General features: G+C 43.9%; 1 protein-coding gene across 1 annotated transcript in view; it reads right to left on the bottom strand.

Annotated features, from left to right (window-relative positions):
* Positions 1–407: 407 nt before the first annotated feature.
* DISC1 (DISC1 scaffold protein) overlaps positions 408–12,830 on the bottom strand; it is a 352,385-nt gene continuing 339,962 nt past the window's right edge. Inside the window, exons 13-14 of the mRNA XM_004281592.3 lie at positions 4,425–4,589; positions 408–2,739 (exon numbers count right to left, since the gene is read on the bottom strand). Coding sequence (XP_004281640.2) covers positions 4,450–4,589 — 140 coding nt within the window. The 3' untranslated portion in view covers positions 408–2,739; positions 4,425–4,449. The remainder of the gene's footprint in view (positions 2,740–4,424; positions 4,590–12,830) is intronic.

Below are 12,830 nucleotides of genomic sequence, written 5' to 3'. Positions count from 1 at the left end.
TGCTATTGAAAGTCAGATCTTTCCTTATACTTTATTTTCTGATTATTGTTTGGATATGTAAAGCCTATTGATTTTGGTAAGTTGATTGTGCTGTTATTTGTGTAAATAAATTTTGTGTTTGTGTTTTTGTTAATTTTCTTAGGTTGTCTGTCTTACAGCAACATCATCTGTCATTGTTAATGTTGTATCTCTTCCTTTCCAGATTGTAACTCTCATTTATTTTTCTTGCATAACTGAATTAGCCAGTATCTCCAGTAAAATATTTCCACTAGTGTTAGTGGGCACCCTGTCCTGTTCCCCACTTAGGGGTAATGTTATTTTCAATTTCCTCAAAGGGTCTGGAATAGAAAATTCCATCATTTTCTGACTGGTTAATATCTGAAAGTAAACACATACACAACTTCAAAGCATTGATTTATTAGAAACATTTGGTGCAATGTAACCATACAATGAATCATCCTGTAACAGAAAGATGAGATGAGGAAAACTGATACATTTTTCTGTCATCCACACTCCAGAAGATAAAAAAATGTTAAAGGTGCACCATGGCTTGGATAACAGTTTTAATTTCACATATGAAAAGTAAGTTTCATGAAGTAATAAATTACATGACAAAATTCAAAGATTAAGTAAGGTGAGGGTATTCAAAATAAGAGCAATCATTTCTCAAGAAGGCATTAAACAATGAGTGCAATGTTGCTATCTTGACTGTTTTCTGAAAAATACCGATTAGATGGGGGTTTTCAAGAAAATCTGCCTGTTGTTAGGCAGTAAGTGGTTGTTCCTGGCATGGCTTTTGAGGTGGATGGGGAATGAATGGTTGGTTAGGACAGCGGTGGGTGGTAGGTCTGTTGAAGGCTGTCTGAGCCTAGACTTCATGGTCACAGAGCAGCAGGGCTCACCTGGGGGTGTGGGAAGCCAGGGTTTCCCCAGGCTCAGTTTCTCTGATTCTCCAGTCAGGACTCCCACGGTGACCATGAGTTCTTAAGGGAACAAATAAGCTCCTTGGGTCACAGTCCCAGAAAGACATTAAAGGCACTTTAGGAAGAGCACAGTTAAGAGCAGTCTACCTGTCTCTAATGGCTGCTGCTGGCCCCCCGCTCAGCAGCTCCGTGCCATGGGGAAAGTTCATTGGTCTCCTAAGGCTCGAGTTCATCACGTGCAAACACCTACCCCATAAGGTCGGAATAAGAAGTCAGATGATAATGATTATAAACGTCTTGGGACAGTCCCAGCACACACATGTGAGCCCTTCTGTGCTCCTGGGGTGGGGAAACCAGCCTTACTGCACAGAAAGCTAAGTGTCCAATACGATACCCATCAGAGATCCCCAACCCCTGGGCAGTGGACCGGGACTGGTCCACGGCCTATTAGGAGCTGGGCCGCACAGCAGGAGGGGAGCGGCAGGTGAGTGAGCGAGGCTTCATCTGCCGCGCCCCAGCACTCACATCGCCACCCGAACCATTCCCCCACCTCCAGGCTGTGGAAAAGTTGTCTTCCACAAAGCCGGTCCCTGGTGCCTGAAAGGTTGGGGACCACTGATATACATGCTCACCTGATTTGAGGAAGATCATTTTGATGTTGAAATTTCAGGAAGTTGCAAGGAACCGGGAGTGTCACTGACTGAGAACATGCTCGGGCTGGTGGAAGATAAATGGGTGGCATTTGGATGCTAGCATCTCAGCGTGGAGGACCATGTAATCTATCGTGGATTCTCTCGCATGGTGCCACAGTGAAATCAGACCCAAAGGCAGCATTTTCCACCTGCACTTGTGCTTGTGGTCTTCACTGTCTCCATAAAAGCTTGGATTTTTATTGCTATTGCTTTGTGGCTTTTATGTTCAAGCCCTGATCTCTTCTTATGTTGCCCTGATAGAAACTGCCCTATATAATGATTTGGGATACACAGTCCTGGGTCTTCTGGGGTCACAGTGGCAGAAGAGGGGCTTGTCCTGAGAAGGTCATGTGGCCAGAGGAATCACCCTGGCCTTGTACAGGCTTCCTGGTTGCCTCTGACACCAGCACAGACCACAGATGAGCTGTAGCGTCATTCACCTGCCTTGATCTGGCATCTCAACAAGGAGATGGACATGTTGCCCACTGGGGCCACCGGAGAACCCTTATTTGGGGCACACTCAGACAGTCATTAGCTTCCAGAGTTTTCAAATACATCATAACCTCACAGAATTATTCATGATGGTGTCTGAGTAAATACAAAACACTTGGGTTAGTGACTGTTAAGATGCCTTGTGGGGCTTTTTAAAATGACACTTCTCCAAGTAGGGATTCATTAGAGACAATCCTGACTCTTTCCAAGTTTTGCTTCACTGGAATTAATTCAAGGATTCAAGAATTCCATGTGCCATGTGACTAGTACATAATTATTTTTTAGACATGATAAATAATTCAGGAATTTGCTCCAGCATTGCAAAACCAAGCATTCCTGGAACAAACTAATTATACCTATTATTAAAATATGTATAGTATATATTTTTAAATGCTCAACAGAAAATTGCAGGAAATACAATCAGAAAATTCACAATGTTGTGCTTTTGCTTTGTTCTCTGGACTATGGCCACTTGCTGGCTTAAGCAGGGCCATCTCCTGACGGAAGCACAGCACAGCACGGAAGGCTGAGCAAAGCACCAGCTGCCTTCCGGAAACGGCAGCATGACTTCAGGAAATGACAAAGATTGTCCAGTGTCCATGGGTCCTGATGGAGGCAGGAGCATCTCACTCCTGTATCAATGAGACAGAAGCACAAAAAGACCAGTTAGTCAATTACACTTACAAACTGCGGCAAGTCATTATTAACTCAACACTGCAAAAGTTTTGAGTTTCATCTCTAATGCATACATAAGTGATGTAAATCAGCGTTTGGATCACGACGCTCCTGGAGAATGCAGTGCTGCACAGCACTAGACTGATGGAATATGAATAGAATTTAAATTTTAAAAACCCTATGATCCATTAAACGTGGGAGTTCGGGGTTAGACAAAAACAAGAGGGTTTCCTCATTCCAAGCATTATCACAGGCTGATATGCTCATTGCACCGTGGTCTCCAAGCGGGTGATGGCATGGCACACTTCTCAAATGGACTCACGCCAAAGGAGAGCCGTACGACTGTGGAGCATCTCTCAAGGCTGCCTTCCTCAGCTCACCTTGAGGAGCGCTGCCTGGTGAGCTCAGCCTGTTTTACGGCTGCCTCAGCAGGGAAGGGCCTGCAGTGCCTCACGCTGCTGAGTACAGCACTGATGAACTGAGTATAGCACCGCCTCACTGAGTACAGCACTGATTCACTGAGTACAGCACTGATTCACTGAGTACAGCACTGATTAACTGAGTACAACACTGATTCACTGAGCACAGCACTGCCTCACTGAGTACAGCACTGATTGAGTACAGCACTGATGAACTGAGTACAGCACTGCCTCACTGAGTACAGCACTGATTCACTGAGTACAACACTGATTCACTGAGTACAGCACTGATTAACTGAGTACTACACTGATTCACTGGGTACAGCACTGATTAACTGAGTACAGCACTGCCTCACTGAGTACTGCACTGATGAACTGAGTACAGCACTGATGAACTGAGTACGGCACTGCCTCACTGAATACTCTTCTGCATTGAAGGTTTCTACATCCAAGTCCTGCCTGACACTAAGTGAAACAGGTTCAAGGGAAAATAGGAGAGGATTAAACGTTTAAACACGTCCCCTGACCAATTCATGCCCCTCACTCCCTTCCTGCTTTCGTTGTGGGTGAATTTCAGAATGTCCTGATGAAACATCAGGGACACATCCTGGAGAGACAGGCAGTGCCAGACAGGACAAACAGAGGGCTACACGTGATAGTCTGTCTCTTTAAAAAATATATATCGTTTGGAATTTTTCATCTTAATTCTTGTGAGATTATAGAGAATCACAGGGGAAATTAAGGTGAAAAGCTGTTAATTCCAGATTCTGGGGTTAATTAGCTCCCTTATATCATGTGCCTGTAGGAAGGTGTAATGGGTATGATAAGAGAGACATGTATGGCTTCTTTTTTATAAGTTTTTAAATCAGGAGATATTTTAATTGCATCAGAAAGCAAGATGGTACAGGAAAAGAGACGTCTTTCTAGCAGAAATCACCCCAACTTCTGTCTAATGGGGGCTGAAATGGAAAGATTTTTCAAGTCCTGTGCAAGATGTTCCTGTTAATGACAGTAAAGGTGCCTCGGACCAACATTTATAAGGAAATCGGCAGTTCACTCCCCCTGCCTATTCCAATCTGCAGACCCCCTGATCTCAGGATCGGGAGAGCGGACCACTCTTCTGCTGGGCGATATCCATCTCCGTAATTGTTTCGGGCACATTGGTTATGCAGAGGAGGTGGGAGAGGTCCCGCAGCACCCATGGTGATGACGCAGTCACTCACCCTCCTTCCCCCATCCTGTGACGCCTCAGGCCGGTGCTTCCCGGACACCAGCTGTCCCACAGGAAGCTGCAGCCTCCCTCTCTCCCGCCTCCTTTGCTGGTTGGAGCTGCAGGATCATGGCCTGCAGAGTTTCCTTCACCATCTGGAGCTCCCTCTTGAGAGACTGTGCGCACGTTGTTAAGGAACACAGGCGAAGGTGACAGGCGGCCCTCTGCAGCCTCTCGGGGATCTGGTAAGAGCCACATGCCTGCTGGAAGCAGATGGGCACTCCCCTCTAACTGCGGTTTCAAGTTCCTCCAAAGTGTAGGCATTAAATATTAATACCAATGCTACGCTTCTTTTAAGAGCAGTTGCAATTTCTATGAGGCCTGAGGTCATTCACTATCTCAAGTAAGGTTTCCAAAAGGAAAAGGAAGAGTCAGCTCTTAGACGGAGACAGATGGCAAACTGGGACGCTCCACGGAATATGGTCAGTGTGACTGTATCCCTGCTCAGCCCCAGGCTGGGGGAGGGCAACTGTCACATCCAAATGCTCTGACAGTGGAAAGGGCAGAAGGCTGGAACTCAGAGCTCCAGGACTGGGGGCCACCATACAACCAGACTCCGAGCGATGAGCTACAGTCCCTATGGGTCATCCGCCAGCCTTGTCACCTTGTGCAAATCACTTTGAACCTCAGTTTTCACATGAAACAGTGACTTCTAAACCCCGTTAGGGTCTAATCTGCTGTCACGTGTCATTATACTCCCAGGTGCTCGTAAAATAGCCATTCGGGGCCTGGAGATTTGACGGAGTGCAGGGAGCTTGCCTTTTCTGGGTTGGTTGGTTGGTTTTTCTTTAAATGGTTGGGTTTTTAGTTTCATAACCTGTAAAGTTGTTTCTCATATAAATAAAACAATCATAGAGAACTCAGTGAATAATTATATGGAATAAATAATACGCCCGCCATTCTCTTAAAAGATGAGCTCTCTTCTAGGGGTGTAAGCTGGGGAACATTTAACCAGCAGTGATTTTCCTGTCTGTCCACAGTCAGGCCCCTCTGTTCTTTCCCTTTTGTACCAGAACAATCCTAAGATAAATACAGGATGAGTGATGGATTGAATTCTTTTAACTTAATAAGCAAACTAATTTAACTTCACCTAACAGGAACTAAGAGGAAACACAGAAATATGTTCACACCACTTAGATGCTGTTATCATCACAAGAGGTCTGACCACTTAAATATTACGAGATCAGATGTGGAGAAAACAGAAAGCTTTGGGAAAAGTAGTTTGCAGAAATCTTCCCACTCACAGACTGCCCACACCTACTACAATGTGGTTTTCCTTAAGTACAATGTCAATGCAATGTCAAGAGAAAGAGATACCTTTAGGTTATGACTATGGAAAGCTTTCTTTTTTCCCGTTTAAATAAGGAACTCCAAAGGATCCTGGGAATTATGCAAATGAACCTCACCAAAGCAAAAATGCTGAGCCACCCCGACAAGCCTCTGGCAGCTTTTCATCCTCTTGAATCCCCACCAGACTTCATCATTCATGTAATTTACATACACCTCCTGTGATGCTTCACTCCTTGCACGTGAACTGGAGGGGAATGAGGATGGGGTTGAGGAGATGGGCAAGAGGTGGGGCAAGAACCCAATACTTGTGTTTTCTTTTTTCTTTTTTAAAAGACTTCATTTTCCTGCATTTCTCTGAACAGCTCTACTAATCTTTAGTGAAAACACATATGACTTTATATAAGCGAGAGCGTAAGTGGTCCCAGACAGAACAAGCTGCAAAGGAATCACAAAGTTATGCTACATTTATAAAGAATAAGCGTGGAGCTTAAGCAGTTTATGAATCTCGACACACTCCCGAGACTTCATTACCTTTGATATGCAGCCTGGGACTACAGGTCCCGCTTTGTAATATGCTGAATGACGACCAAGGTTTTTAGAGAGAGAAACTGAACCAGACTGAACTGCTTCTTAAAGAACTCGTAAAATTTCTAGCACTGGCAGAACACACTGAAAACGTTTTTAAAAAGAGAGTGAGAGAAGCCACAAAAGAAAAAGACTAAGTTATATAACACATCAGCCCCTCAGACAACAGACAACAGTCTCCAGGGACACAGGGAGGAGTGACAAGCAGAGGGATTTGAGGATGTGACCACCAGCTCTGCAACCTGGCAAACCATAGAATGCTTTCATTGTCTCACTCATAAAATGCAGATTCCCATACCGTCTTCACAGGGCTAGGGTTAAAAGAAATATTTTTTCCTTGTGAGAGTATAGTGCCTTTTGTGAGATGAGATTTAAGGTTTATTTACTAAAATAGCAGAGGTTGTTCTGTCTAAGTAGGGCCAGACCTCAGAAATCCTGGGAACCTCCTTTAGAACCTATGGGGTAATAATCATCAAAATGATTAAAATCATGTTTTATTTACGAAATACTTCCCTCTAACCAACCTGCTTGTATGATTCCATACTACATGGGAGTTCCAAAACATTTTGAATGTGCTTATATGAAAGAGAGTCCAGGATAAAATGTGGAGTAAGGGGGGGAGAAGCAAGTTGTAGAACAATGTGTATGGAATGATCCTAATTTTGCAAAAACAAAGAGGACAGTAGAGACAAGCCATGTCTAGCTGGAAAAGCACCTTAGGAGGACACAGGGGTGGACTTCTCCTAGACATTGGTACTGGGAGGGGGATGGAGCCTTTTTTTTTTCATACTTCTGTAATATTCACAATGGACATGCATCCTTTCAGAGTTCAATCAATGTGTTTGTTCAAAAAGATACATGCATCCCAATGTTCACAGCAGCACCTTTCACAATAGCCAAGACATGAAAGGAACCTAAATGTCCATCCACAGAGGAATGGATAAAGACGATGTGGTGCATATATACAATGGAATATTACTCAGCCACAAAAAAAGAACGAAGTAATGCCATTTGCAGCAACGTGGATGGACCTAGAGATGATCATACTAAGTGAAGTAAGTCAGACAGAGAAACACAAATATCATATGATATCACTTACATGTTGAATCTAAAAAAAATGATACAGATGAACTTATTTACAAACCAGAAATAGACTCACAGACATAGAAAACAAACTTATGGTTACCAAAGGGGAAGGGTGTGGGGGAGAGATAAATTAGGAATTTGGGAGTAACATATATACACCACTATATATAAAATAGATTATCAGCAAGGACCTACTGTATAGCACAGGGAACTATACTCAATATCTTGTAATAACCTACATGGGAAAAGAATCTGAAAAAGAATGTATATATATATATATATCTGAATATATATACCTATGAATATATATCTGAATATATATATACGAATAAATATCTGACTATATATATGAATCACTTTGCTGTACACCTGAAACTAACACATTGTAAATAAACTATACTTCATAAAAAGATAAATTAAAATTTTAAAAATAAAAAAGCGGAATAAGCATTTAGTGAAAATAATTTAGAAATATCTTAAGAGAAGTATCTTTTTATCACAACTCTTAAATATTAGGATAGGCTTAATTTAATCTATTATTCTGATTCAGCAATTTTAAAAAGTTAAAAAAAAAAAAGAAAAAACACTGGAAACATTTTCCCATCTAGCAGTTGGGAAAACAATCACATAGATAGAGATCCTCACTCTTTCCTTCATTCAATCAAATACTCAAACATTTCACAGCTCCTACTGTGTGCTAAGAAATGTTCTAGACATGGGAAGTAGGGGAGTGAACAAAGCCACTGCCATCATGGGGCTTATGTGCCACTGAGTGAGAAGAAAATAAACACACAAGGGCATGCGGATAGATCGTGAGATGGGGCCATGGCAGGGTTTGGAGCCGGGGAGAGACGTGATCTCCCTGGCTGCTTTAATCGTTAGTAGATTAAAGGATGCGAGGGCAGAAGCCTGGAGACAAGAGGAGGATTTTGCAATAATTCGGGCCATAACCAGGTGGTGGCAGTGGAGGTGGTGAGAGATGGTCAGATTCTGGATGTTTTAAAGATGGTGCCAATGGCATATGTGACGGACTGGAGGTGAGATGTAAAGGAAGGAAAAGGCAGCAAGAATGACTCCCAGATTTTTATCTAAGCAGTGAACTGGAAAAATAGACTTGCAATTGATCAATAAGGAGAAGACTGGGAATGAGTCAGGGTTTTGGGGGGTGGGAGTGGGAGGAACTGGAGTTTGGACACGTGAAGTTGGGAAAGCCTATTTGTCAGCCAAGTGGAGATGCTGAGGAGGAAACAGACGTGAGTCTGAGGTTCAGAGAGAGGTCCAGGCTGCAGATGTGCACTTGGAGGTTATACTGAAAAAGATATCTTTACAAACATTTTTGCAACATTTTCTCACTGATTTATAGAAAGATAAACTAACCCACTGGATACATCTAACCAAAATCTTTTTTTTTTTTTTTTTTTTTTGTGGTACGCGGGCCTCTCACTGTTGTGGCCTCTCCCGTTGTGGAGCATAGGCTCCGGACGCGCAGGCTCAGCGGCCATGGCTCACGGGCCCAGCCGCTCCGCCGCATGTGGGATCTTCCCGGACCGGGGCACGAACCCGCGTCCCCCGCATCGGCAGGCGGACTCTCAACCACTGCACCACCAGGGAAGCCCCTAACCAAAATCTTAAGACTACTAGAGTTGGATTTTCTGATTGCTCCTCCAATAAGCTCATTGATTTTTGTCCAAGTGCTGAGGAAATAAAGTAAAACTCCAGTACTGGAAATTATGTGTATAAGAGGTGCTCACTCCATCTAAGTGCGAGAATAGGTCTCAAAAGAGTTAAATGATTCTTCGAACGCCTGCGCCCTAGAAACCTCTCTAGCTAAGTATGTGTATCATTCCTCTGTAACAGATATGCCACCAAACATCTGTGGCACCTAAGAAAATTGCACATTAATTACAACAGTGGCACAAGGATTAACATGCCAACATCTTTAAAAACACCTTTGAACCCAAGACCACCTTGGGATAGACTACACCTGAATTAGGCAAGAACATTACTTCTTTTTTTATCTCTTTTTTAAAAATTAATTTTTATTGGAGTATAGTTGCTTTACAATGTTGTGTTAGTTTCTGCTGTACAGCAAAGTGCATCAGCCATACATATATCCCCACTTTCTTGGGTTTCCTTCCCATTTAGGTCACCACAGAGCCTTGAGTTCCCTGTGCTATACAGTAGGTTCTTACTAGTTATCTATCTGATACATAGTGTCTATGGTGTATATATGTCAATCCCAATCTCCCAGTTCATTCCACCCCTCGTCCCTTTGCCACCTTGGTAGCCATACGTTTGTTCTCTACGTCTGTGTCTCTATTTCTGCTTTGCAAATAAGATCATACTCTTGATAGTAAAATTGTGCAGACCGTGTTTGCAACGAGCAAGGAATAAGACAGCAAGGCATGTTTCACAGATGTCTTGCAGTGGTTACACAATACTGTCTTTTAGGGCAGCCATGTGCAAAGATCCTCAAATTCTCTAAAAGGGGTCTTTTGTTTATGTATAGAAACAACTGAGTGATTTACTGCCAGTTGAGATGCCAAGCGATCATTTTAGTAGCTGGGTCAAAAGTAGGTTCTTCAGTTCACCTGCCCTGAACTAGTTTGCTTCCAAAAGAAACAACAGTATGTCCTTTGCAACAGCTACTCATTTGCTAAATTATTTCTTCATATCAGCAGTGATTCCTCAGTCCTGGGAATTTTCTTTCACTCCCAAAGCCAAAGGTGAAGGACACAGTTGTTGAAGAGCAAAGAGGAAAACCCCGCCTACATGCGACCTGCTTGCACAGGGGCCCTCCCCGTGGTGCCCACCTAGGGCTAAGCCAGCAGCGCGAGCCCGGTGCCCACACCCTCTCCTGGGCTCCCTCCTCTCCCCCCTGTGAGGCTCCAAGTCCTGCTCTTGCCATCCCACTCCCTTTGGTGGGAGCCAAAGGGAAGAGCACCGCCCGCCATAGGCGTATCAGCCCAGGGTACGCAGTGTTCAAACAGCAGCCTCTTAGGGTCTCAGTTTTCTCATCTGTGAAACTGTGGAGCTCCGTGATGGTCACAATCCCTCTCGCAGCTCTTTAGCCCTAGAAGCAGACAGCATTTCCAAGGAGGCAGAGCAAGCCCCTCAAACTCCCCTTCCCTTTGTCTGTTGCAGCTGCACATTTGAAAGCTGAACCAGGCAAGGGCTCCTAAGGGGATGTGGTGTTTGTGCAAGTGCCTGCATGCATTTAGAGTATTTGCATGCCATCAAGCGCCACCAAAACTAATCGATTAGGCACCACGTGTTCCAAATAAACAGAAAGAATGGAATTCCAGGAGAGCTTCCTGGATGTGAATGCAAATAGAAACACAAACAGAATGAGTCTGTCCCTGTCTCATCTACGACTCAGAGGCGAGCAGCCTCTGCCCAGAGTCCAGATCCTAGGTGTCCTTCTTTCCTTTTGAAAGTATGTAGTAGAAGCTGAAAGAGAAAGGAAAAACTCCCTGCTAAAAAAATCCACTTAACCTAGATGGTTTTCAGTTCAAGCATTATAAACAGGGAGGAACCATTCCATACACTCAAAATGTTTTTCAACACCCAACTGCTAATTAGGATCCCAAATGACTGAAATTATACTAGAGAGTCAGACTAATGCCCCTGAAAATCCCGGCTTGAGTGGCAGTGAAGTCACACCTCCCATCCTCGCCTCAGACACCAGGCGTGAGTCACCTCTGCGACGCCAGCTCTTCCAATTAATGGTGCAGACGCTTCTCACATGCTCGCCCCCAGGTGGCTGACGGGCTGGGGGTGTTATCTGGCTACTTGTAATTCAGTGAGCCTGTCAGGATGATGAAGAGACACGGCCTGTCTTCTCCCCCTCTTCCGATCTGTCAATCCAGTGTCTTCTTCATAAAAGCGAGAGACTCCCAGCCAGTTGCCCGTGGCCTTGATGTTAAGTCAGGATACCCAGAGGATCTGTTGGGAAACTCAACCCCACTGCTGGCGACTGGTCCACCCTCTGCTGATGCCACACTACCAGGGCCTTATCACACGAAACAGTTTCTGCAAAGCTCCGTGCCTTCCACTCGGGGAATGAACATCTGGAGTGTCCAAGGCTTGAAGCTTCTGGACACAGACACTGATGTGGACGCACAGGAATCACGTTCACTCCGCAGCTTTTGAACAGGAGGCCCTGGCGGAGCCCTTAATGGAATCAGACAAAAATATTACACTTGCTGGGAAATTCTTTCCTGTTGCTGACGGCAAGCTGTTTCTTTCAACTGCACTCAGCTTTGTCTCTTTGATCAAGAATGGAAACACAAACCAGTCGGAGTGTGGCCAGAGGATTTCAGCGGCCTCTTGGAATCTCTAGATAAGTTCTCATTGGAAACGAGGGCTTTGGTTTGTGTAAGAAGCCTCCGCAGAGTCTTGTAAACATGTCTTTCTAACTTAGGCGCCGAGTTCCACTTGAAACTAAGTGCTGCTTTGTTAGAACTCAAAGATACCTTCTGTGTATTTACTGTCCATCCGTGACACAGAACGAAGCCACGGTTTCAGGGGAAAGTCTGGGTCGAAATCCATATTGTGGTGTAGAGGCTATTTTTGCTGGGGGAATGATTTCAGTACCTAAAGCAGTGCTTCCCAACCCTGGTTTGACATGTCCCCTCTAGATCCTCACTTATCTCAGCAAGGATCAGCAAAATTCTCAATAAACGTAACTTCACTAAACAACTTTTGTTATAGCTTAATATTTTTATAGTAACTGTATGTTCCACAGAACAGGCCTGTCCAGCTCCTTACAGGCATAGCTGCCTCCTGATTGGCCGTGAAGGACCATGGGGCTTGTGGCCGGATGCTTCTGCCCCCTCATCAGAAATGACCTTGGACCAGCCACGCAATCTCCAAGCCTCAGTTTTCTCAACTATCAAGTAGGAAGAATAATCCCTGTCTACGGCAGTTTTATTAGAATTAAATGACCATATAAGTCACTGTGTAGTTACCAATTAATTCTTTCAAGGATTTATTACAAAATGATTGAATCAACTTACCTTGAAACCTCATCTACAAACGGGATGTCTGAGCTTGTGACAGACACTGAGAATGGTTTTCTACCTAAAACCAAACACTTTACCACGTATAAGAACTATGTTTAAACATATTTTCTGCATATAACCTCATTTAGCCCAAATGAAAACCTAGAGGTACATGTTATTATCTGACTTTACAGATGCTTCAAGAGGCTTTATCCACTCTCTGTGATTCCCACCGCTCCTGAATCTGGCTTGGACTGGCTGTGGGAAAACCAAAAGCATTTTTTTAAAACATCTTTATTGGAGTATAATTGCTTTACAATGGTGTGTTAGTTTCTGCTTTATAACAAAGTGAATCATTTATACATATACATATATCCCCATATCTCTTCCCTCTT

Source organism: Orcinus orca, chromosome 14, assembly GCF_937001465.1.
Source record: "Orcinus orca chromosome 14, mOrcOrc1.1, whole genome shotgun sequence".
Classification (NCBI taxonomy): Eukaryota; Metazoa; Chordata; class Mammalia; order Artiodactyla; family Delphinidae; genus Orcinus; species Orcinus orca.
Note: the sequence above shows the minus strand (reverse complement) of the source record. Positions and strands in the feature narration are given on the sequence as shown.